Source organism: Spodoptera frugiperda, chromosome 30, assembly GCF_023101765.2.
Source record: "Spodoptera frugiperda isolate SF20-4 chromosome 30, AGI-APGP_CSIRO_Sfru_2.0, whole genome shotgun sequence".
Classification (NCBI taxonomy): Eukaryota; Metazoa; Arthropoda; class Insecta; order Lepidoptera; family Noctuidae; genus Spodoptera; species Spodoptera frugiperda.
In genome coordinates, this window is record NC_064241.1 from 12,367,851 (window position 1) to 12,377,865 (window position 10,015).

At 36.2% G+C, this 10,015-nt stretch overlaps 1 protein-coding gene across 1 annotated transcript; it reads right to left on the reverse strand.

Moving 5' to 3' along the window:
- Window positions 1-762: 762 nt before the first annotated feature.
- On the reverse strand, window positions 763-9,703 carry LOC118269966 (synaptic vesicle glycoprotein 2C). Its single transcript, XM_035585369.2, has 10 exons — window positions 9,418-9,703; window positions 7,435-7,593; window positions 6,865-7,027; window positions 5,557-5,678; window positions 5,026-5,270; window positions 4,453-4,601; window positions 3,169-3,307; window positions 2,516-2,799; window positions 2,017-2,144; window positions 763-1,503 (listed from the first exon to the last, which is right to left on the reverse strand). Exons 1-10 carry the CDS (start codon window positions 9,479-9,481, stop codon window positions 1,370-1,372), a joined length of 1,587 nt encoding a protein of 528 aa, XP_035441262.2. The 5' UTR covers window positions 9,482-9,703; the 3' UTR covers window positions 763-1,369.
- Window positions 9,704-10,015: the final 312 nt, after the last annotated feature.

The window sequence follows — 10,015 nt, forward strand, 5'->3', positions numbered from 1 at the left end:
GAGACCATGATAAACTGGTCATAAAATAGCAGCCACAAGTTTCCCACCAATTAGATTAGGCTTCAATTGACCCCCACGTGCCAAAAATAAAATTGTTTCCTTTAAAAAAATGCAAATCTCATGTACCATTTAAATGAATTACAAGATTTGCACCAAATTATGTAATTCTTATTTTTTCTATCTAAATACTAAAATACTTAAGTAACATTTATTTAACAGATTGATAAGTACACGGTAAATACAAATATAATTGAGATAGCATTTAACTAATAAGTACAAAAACTATATTTTTATAATAACTATCATGTGACATGCTAAATTATCTAAAAACAACTTACTTGGTTTACTTACGTAAATAAGTAGAACTTTACTCAATGTATTTACTTGAGTAAACCGTTATTTTTAATTAGATTAGGTACAACAGCTGTCATAACTCACAACCTAACTATTTCTCTTATAACCTACATTTAACTTTTTTTATTATTTAGACAATTTAAATTCTTATAATAACTATCGTGAGATGTATTAAATTAAATAAAATTACGGTTTATTCACGTACATTAATGGACTGCACACCTTCGCCGCGTTTGCGCACGCTGCTCATGATGAAGAGTCCCTCTGTGTGTCTCTCAAGAGCTTTTTCCCATTAATGTACGCAAGTAAGCCGTGATTTTTAGGTAATTTAAATTCTGTAATCAACATAAACATACTGCGTTGTTGTTTTACTCCAAAAAAGCTTAAATATCTACTCAAACAGTTTTTCGTTATTCTATGATAAAAAATATTGCCACGTTGTCGATTTCAGTAATACTATTGTACCTAAGTAGCCATACAAATCCATACATACTCTTTCCCACATTGATGCTTACAGCGTATTTTTTCTGATTAGACTAATTTTTATATTTATGAACTAACATACACTCACAATTTATATGTCTTCAAACATTATCACTATAACTGTTACGATATAAAATAAATCACAGATTATTATGGAGACCTAGAGCAGTGATATCCTTCAAAAATGGTTTCGAAAAGACCGAAAACCCAATATGAGGTCAAATTTCTATGAAAATTCCAATATGAGGTTCTTTATTTCTGACTATCGCAGATACCTGATGATGACAGATAGAATTCATGAGAATTTTCAACCATTTTTGTAGGGAGGGAAATCGTCCAATGACTTCTCCCGTTTTGGGTGAAATGAAAGGGAGTGTTACTTCTTACTGACCAAAAACCACCCTGTTCGCTTTAAGGTGGAGCCCCGGTGAACCTGCTAAGTAGTCCCTAGCTCCAGGTCAGGCATTAGCCCAGGATTTTCAACCCTAAGTCCACATAAAGATATACTAATTAAACAGATTAATCTTTAGCATCAACACTGTTCAGGTTCATTGGCCTCGGTCAATTTTATTTTGGGGCTCTTCAACATCTTCAGCCTTTCAGTAATACTTGAATTAGATACTTCTGGTTTATCTGGTGGTAAGAACCAGGCAGCTACTGCACTCGCTGAAAATGGGGAACATAAGTTTAAAGTTAGTTATTAAGACAACTGGCTGATAATCATTATTATCGGCCAAAAGACGTCCACTGTCGAACAAAGGTCCTCCTTAACCTTCTACGTTGAATGACGACTCGCCAAGCTAATCATGCTACCTCAAACTTTATTGCTATAAAATATTTCCAAAATGCCTCGGGTACGATTCTTGGGTAGGGCAAAGTATTGCTGAGCTTTTTCGGCTTTCGAAAATTTCTCATTAATAGCGAAGTTAATAAATAATAACGAAGTCTGGAATTGTACCCAGTATATGGCAATAGGCTCAACCCCTATTAAATGGGATTAATAACATAAATGCTCAAAAGTGGGTGTACATTGTACAGTTGCATTACGTGCCCTCGTGTGCAGTAGGCAGAGGCAGAGGCGTGAACTAGCTTTGTCAGCATATACTGGAATGCTGGTGTATATAATTTTATTTTTCTCAAATATCAAGATCTATAAAACTGTAGACAAAAAGTACTTACTCAAAACAAGCAGAGACCACAAGTAGAAGGTGACCTGGCAGTGGTGGAATATGAGGTTACCGACCACGTTGATGCCGATGAAGGTACTGCTCCGACCCACCATGATGCTGAGGCAGGCTGCCATACCCCTGGAATTAGAAACGGGTGAATGAGAAACGTTTAATGTAAAACTCGTTTATGGAACATATTTTTATAATAACTATCTAAATACATTAATTTACGTAAGTAAACCGTGATTTTTAGGACATTTACAAATAACAAGTGATCATGCTGGAGCACCTCCATAATTTTTTTAAATCAAAATCTTAATTGATAATGTTATATTACTTATTGTTTGAAATTTATATAAACGTAGAAAAAAGTGTATTTCAGATATTTAAATACTATAAGACTTTCAAACATAACAAGCGAAAAATAAATGACCAAAATAAGAAACAGAGACTTTTATTTGATCTTAACTTCATTAACAAAATTTTAAGATATTTAAGTAACCACTTACCTATAAGAAGTGGGATAGATATCCACAAAGTAAGAAGCCAGGATGCCCATTCCCAAACAGGTGCAGGTGAAGACCATGAAGAAGAAGACGCTGGAGATAGGCTCCGGCACCAGATTGAGACAGGTCCCACTGATGGAGGACAGGCAGAGGATGCAGATTAGCACCAATCTTCTCCTATTTTGGAGGTAGGAGATGAGAAAGTTGAAGAAAGCGAAGACTGATTGAGAGGCAATGAGAGTCAAGATCACGTTGTGTTCCACTGTGCCCGTGCAGACTTCGTGGGTCTGGAATAGAAAATGGTTTTGATTAGTCTTTTTGGGTGGTCTAGTTGATCGGGTGCTTGAATGATTATCGTATGGATGAAAGTACTGATCAAATTAGAATTTGAGAATTTGAATATTGAATTTCGCAGCAGTACCAAAGAGTAAAATAAAAAAATGCTATGGCTAAAATTGGCATATTTTAGTCAGTGCAGTGGTTTAATCATGGGGATACAATTCAATTTTGAAATTGTCTCTTGTTCTTGTGATTTAGATAATTATAGCTGAGCTTGCTGGTATAAATGTTTACTGTATCATCATCATATCAGCCGCAAGACATCCACTGCTGTACATAGGTTTACTGTGTATTGTTCTATAACTATGGATACTCACAATATTCTTTGTAGAATTCCCAATAGCTATGGGTTTGGCGCTGATCAGCTCACAGATGTTGCCCGTCGCAGTCCCGCTGTCCATTGACAGCCTGATCAGGTTGAGGATATACGGGAGCCACACTAAGAAGCTGTTGTTCCTGATGATGAAGAACATGGCTTTAGTCTTAACTCTAGACGCTGTAAATATATTTTCAGATTCTGGATTGTAAAGGCTAGTAGAGGCTACTACAATGTCCAAACCCTCCAAGGATACTTCTTTTAGTAGTGGGTAATAGAGGTACCAAGTACCTGAAGTGCGTATACCATGAGTTTGAATCAATAGTATTTGTCGATAGTCGCTAGTGACGACGCATTTTTTTATGGCAAATTTTACAACGACTCTACCTGTTACCTGTGGTACTGAAAATTTGCCATACTAAAAATGTATGTCTTCTTTAGCGACTATCCACAAATACTATTACTTCGAACTCATGGTAAAGGTACAGTACTAGTAGGATAGAAGGCGATAGATTGCTAAGCATGGAAAGAAAAAAAAATTATGACACAGAACTTCAGGATACAGTTTTGTAATTTTAAGCAGCTACCAAAGGTGATTTTATTATATTCCACTGCCTACAAAACCTTGGTAGAAAAAAAAGAAATATTGTCGCTGTATTTAAAAGAAACCACTTCCTCAGAATAACCTTCTCCGAACAAGATTAATGTTCAGACCAGAATCGACCTTTATATTCAATAGGGTAGATGATTTATTTTTATTTGAATGTCCGTCTTGTAGATTATTTTAAAATATTAGACACGTATTTTTTATTTTCTTACAAAAACAAATTCTTTCGAAGATATATCAATTTGAAATATCGCGGGACGTCACTTCTAGTGTTCTTTTTACGTAGAAATTACGTATTTGCTCCCACTCCTAAACTTTGATTCGTTTCATCCAAGTATTGTTATCTTATATGACAAAAAAAACATACATGTCTAAAATTTTTTCATTACCTAACTGACGGACTGTATACATTTTTTATTTTCATACCCCGTCATCATCCTTATTCCCAGTAGGTTTTTTTTTGAGCTGGGAAAATCATCCAATGTCTTCTCCCGCCTTGGGCGAGCCGGGAGGGAGTGTCAGACTCTTACTGACTAAAAATCACCCAGTTCCTACTCCTGCTTTTCAAACCGGAGCCCCGGTAAACCCGCTAGGTAGTCCGCAGCTCTGGTCCCAGTAGGTAGTATCACCAATGTTGAGGTTAGTATACATAGTTACAGTATGAAACCTGGTTCTCACGTGATGTACACCACTGCGACGATGTAGAACAGCTGGGCACTCCTCCACACGTACGGAGGTCTGAAGAGGGGGGCACTCTGCTCGTACATCGCTCGGAGGAGACTCATCTGCTTCTTTGGTGTGTAGTCTCCTAAGCTCAGAGAGTGAACCTGGAAGAAATGTTTTAAAATATTTGAATTTATTTGGGGAGTCGGGTATGCTGTTCTGTTGATTTTTTATTTTTGAACCCTAATTTTTTTATTTGATAAGTCCGGAACGAGTTTAGTTAATAAGTTAACCTTTAAGACCAGAAACAACAATTGGTGGATCACGCAAAGTGTTGTTTCGTGCGGGATCGAACCCGCTGCACGTTGCACGGCAACGAGTTGCCTAGCCACCGAGCCAAATTGTCAGAGTAGTAGTAGTTGCAGAAATTCACACAAGCAATCTCCGAGAAACTAGGTATTTAATTATTGCCTTAAAACTATCTCTTCCCCCTAATTATTCTATTTGGTCCATGTACACTTCTACTAAGAACTTTATTTATTAGATCCAGTTTACAGTTTTTTAACTTCAAGTAAATGTTAAACTTACCGGATACTCTTCTTTAGAACCTCTATGATTGACTTTATAGATATGCCTCAGCACTTCTAAAGCTTCATCGCTTCTGCCAGAATTGAAGAGGAACTTGGGGGATTCGCAGAAGAAATATATGGCTACTGCTCCTATCCCTGATGGAAGAGCGAGGACTACGATGAGCAGCCTCCAGGGTTTGTAGACGATGTTAAACCAGGATAGTTCCACTGCGAAGTCCAGTTTCAAGGTTGGGTAGGTCAGAACTGGAAATAAGGAAGTTGGTGAATTATTTTCTAATATTTTGGAACTTTGAATTATGCGAAAAAATACAAAATGCTCTGGATATTTTGGTGTAAAAATTGTATTTTTTGTGCAATGGGTTAAAATACGTTCAGGTGCTAATCTGGAAAAAACTATTTGTGTGTAGTTCTTTTTAATCAGTTATTTACCAAAACTGTCATGATTTTTAAGGGAGTTTTTAAAATTACTATTGTAATGTATGTTTTATCTTTTCGAACCCAAATAAATAAAATATTTATAGTTACTTACTGCCAGCTACAGCCGGAGACAGTAGGATGAGGCAGGTCATGAGCAGCATGTACCGGTTCCTCACCCTCTGTATACACGACTCCCCAACCAACGTGTAAGTCGCGGAGTTGGCTGCACAGGCACTGAAAAAACATACATTTACATCATCATCATCATCAGCCGAGAGACGTCCACTGCTGAACAAAGGCCTCCCCCTTAGTCCTCTACGTACATATACATATAGTAAGTGAATACATTTAAGTGTAGGAGAGGCATGCTTCGACACGAATGGACCGGCTTAACCGGAGTGCTACCACGGCATCACAGGAAACCGATGTGAAATAAAGCTTCAGCGTTTCGTTGGGTGAGTGAGTTGCTTACCATCAGGGAACCCGTATAACATAAAAAAGTAGGTAACCCAATTTACAGTCGGGTAGACAGCATATCATATAATTCCCAAAATTTATGATACAGTTAAAAAAATTGTGCAGTGCAGCACTTATCTTCTACCATTTAATTAAGAATTCCATTTTTTTTTCTCCATTTCCAATAAACTATTGCATGATCTGAAACTAAGATCCTCAGTTGCGTTAGCTACCACACATCGAGACGGTTTAATGAAGTCAAATGAAGTGATATCAGTTTGAGACCACGATCTCAACACATGCATACAAAACAACCTAAAAATAGTTCATCACAAACATTTCCACTGTCTGTTTACCAGAACCTTCTCTCCAATAGGCAGCTGACATTCAATATGAATGGCGAAATATGGCACTATGGCACGGCTCACAGGCCGCTCGTCACAATTAAACGGGTCAAATTAATAAATTCCATGCATGCGGGAAATCATCACAATATTGATTGTTTATGATGCTTCTTAGGAAATGTAAGAGTATTTTCTAATTTTAATGGTCAAATGAACAACAACTAGATACATCACGCTTTTTTATCCCCGAATCGGTAGGCAGAGGTGCACATTATGGCACGTAATGCCGCTGTACAATGTACACCCACTTTTCACCATTTGTGTTATAAGTCCTATGTAATAGGGGTTGAACCTATTGCCATATACTGGACACAATTCCAGACTTCATGCTATGAGAAATTCTCGAAAAACAGAAAAAACCCAGTAATACTTTGCTCGACACGGAAATCGAAAGAAAGACCCCTCGTCCGACATTCGCACTTGCGACCAAATGATCAAATGAAGTCAATTCTTTATAGTTGACTTCATTACAAACCTCAGAAAAGTTAAGCAACATATTTAAATTGGGTAGCTAAAAGAACTATACGATTGTATAGTTCAACAAACAAAAATGTACTTACAAACAAACGCATAGAAACTTGACGAGTCCTAAGAACAGCCAGTGTGGAGCGAGGCTGCTGATGCAGGACAGGATGAAAGACAGCAGCAGAGGGATCACGAGGGTGAAGCGACGACCCCTGGTGTCGGAGACATAGCCCCACAGGTAGGAGACTAGGAGGATTCCTGGAAAGATAACAATGATCTTGAAAATACGCCTATTTTAAATTGTACCATAAAAATAAGTACCATTAAAGTTTTTTAAAGATACTCTATAGTTTTTAATTTTCTTAAGACAAAACAGCTCAGCTCTCTAAAATATGTATTATTTCCGAGAAGGTCCTAATAAACAAAATAATTTTCATTTCATTTATTTATTATGCAAAATTTTATAACAATAGATTCAAAATAATTAATATAATGACATATTTATTTTTCTACACAAAAGAGAAGATCAGGTATTTTAGTTTTGCCACTGAGTTAAATTTTAAATAGCTCGCACAAAAAAGTTACTGTGAAACGCACAAGAATCTTAAACTGGTCAAGTTAATGGTTTTTAAAAAAACAAAAGCAATAAAAGTAAAACCACTCACCAACAAAAGGCAAAGACGTGAGGATCCCTTTCTGCACGACGGTCAGTTGGAGGTCACAGGCTGCTGCCACCACCAGACTGAAGCCGAACAGGTCTATACCGATGGCCAGGAGTATGAGGGAACAGGTCATCACGAGAAGCACATTGTACAGACCGTTACCTGGAGAAAAACATTTAAAGAGTTAAGAAAGAAAAGAAGATAAAAAAGAAGCCTTCAAAAATGATAAAAAAATTAAACATACTTTAGAGTAATGACAGAGATACACATATTAAATGTTACCCCCTTGTCGTGATAAATTCTGAATTAACCACTTGTATGTCGGTATATAAGACACAATAGAAAACACTGCCGAAAACCATTGTGTCACGCGTAGATCTGCGTTCCGACAGGTAACGGTTTAATTAGGCCGCATCATCACAACCAGGTGAGATAGTGGCCAAATCAATAACAAAACTTAACAATACCAAGTTTAGTAAAACTATAAATGCTGACACCTGAATGACGAAAATCCTACTGTTTGAGGAACATAAAACTACTCATCTAAAACTATCCCTATACATACAATACCAGGCCGTGTATGTGTATTGCTCAGTGGCTCTGTAACTATGTGTTCAATTGCATCATTTAATAACATTGATGGACCAGTAAATCATTCAAGATCAAGTTCAAATACTTTATTTGTGTCATCAATAACTGTTGTTTGATGTCTATCAAACATAGTGATCCTAGCTTCGTAAGGAGATTGCAGTGGTACAGAGATATATTTTTCTGTTCTGTGATTACCGCATTTGTTTACTACATTGTAACTACTTTTAAGTGTAGGAGAGTCAAGCTTCTTGCTGACCGAAATGATACCACACACGACCTCACAGAAAACCGACGTGAAATAACGCTTGCATTGTGTTTCATCATGTGAGCGAGGTTACCGGAGATCTAGTTACCCCCTTCTCAATATTACCAAACCCAAATCCCCCAACAACACTTGAATTCCTAGCCCCCGAAAGGCTGGCAACGTACTTGTAACGCCTTTGGTGTTTCAGCATACCATCAGGTCTGCTCGTTTACCGGCTTATTCCATAAAAACAAGTTTTATATTTAAAGTAATATAGGATCAAAGGCATGATTTAACAGAAGCAAGGATAAGGCTTATTAATGAGCTATAGTAATAATGCCTCTATTTTTTTATTTATCAAGTGCGGTTTTTTATGCAAATGAACTTGAATGAAATTACGTTTATGATTTATTATTGACTTCACTGAATTGAACGGCAATTTATTAGTAAGCAATTTTGCTTTCTTTTCATTATCAGCCTATAAGTGACCACTGCTAACCAAAGCCGCTTCTCAGAGAAGGTTTGAGCATTAATCACCACCCCTGCTCAATGCGAGTTGGCGATTCCAAACTTATAATAAGAAATTAGAAGCCCAGGTTCCCTCACGATGTTTTCCTTTACAGTTTGTCACTGGTCTCTAAATAATATTTATTGTAATATATATCATTTATCAAATATCTACTCCAGAAATAAAACAAAATCAAAAGACAAAGTCCTGTTTACAAAATAGACGTTGCAACTTTGTAACACAAACACTTAGAACGAAGCTTTCAAAACACGAAAATCACAGAGCAATGACCTAAAACTAAAAATATTTAATAATAAACTAAAAACACAATTTTCCTCAATAAACAAACTTTGTGAAGGAGAGAAAGCAACGTAAATAACAACGATAGAAACACATAGAGAATGTTTACACAACAATCTTACACGCGAACAAGAAACAAAATTTTGGACGATGCCCAAAATCATCATTATGACATGCAAAAACCAAAAAAATAATTACGAAACCACTTTGTATATGGAAATTGTAATAGACAAAGAAAATTAAATCAACACTAAACTTGAAAACACACGAAAATAATCCATAAAACTTCCATGGAAGTGTTTAAAATTCCATGAAAGAAAAATATTTCTAAGGTCTTTTTTACCTGTTTTGTCGAGAGCATCTTCGAAGGTCGTTGGGGCTTCGTCACTGTCACATTTGGTGTCCATGGTCTCATGGAGTCACCCACTACACTTCCCTGCTTATAAAGTACTGAAAGCTACGCGCGCGTGTATTTCAAAGTCAGCATAAGATGAGCGTACAGTTGGCTCAACAAACGCTTTAGTAGAGTCCCGTCAGATAATTGGCTAGTTTCCTACTAGTCAAATTCAATACTTATGACGTCATCAGATTTTTACGTCAAATAGCATATTTATTTCTAGAAAATTTGCAGTAGAATAAATTTAATATAAGTATGATTATTTTTGAACTTTTTATTGTATTGAAAACTCGAAATAATTTATTTTTGACTGAGTAAACAACCCAATTAAATTTGTAATGGAAGAATGTTGGCCGAAATAGTATTATTCTAGTGCTCTTTCTAGATACAAGATTGATATTATTCCCACCATTGTTTACTATTTATAGTTTTAGTTATATAATATAATTCGCGTAGTTTTTCGAAATGCAATGTGTTTTTATTTATATACATGTGAATTTTATATTAGAGATAAGCAATCACATTTGAATCCTCTATTGTCATT

Coding starts and splice junctions, on each gene's coding strand:
- LOC118269966 (XM_035585369.2), bottom strand. CDS start 9,481: ATGGACACCAAATGTGACAGTGACGAAGCCCCAACGACCTTCGAAGAT. Junction 2,800..3,168: donor GGAATTCTACAAAGAATATT/GTGAGTATCCAT, acceptor TTTCTATTCCAG/ACCCACGAAGTCTGCACGGG. Junction 1,504..2,016: donor GTGGTCTCTGCTTGTTTTGA/GTAAGTACTTTT, acceptor CCCCATTTTCAG/CGAGTGCAGTAGCTGCCTGG.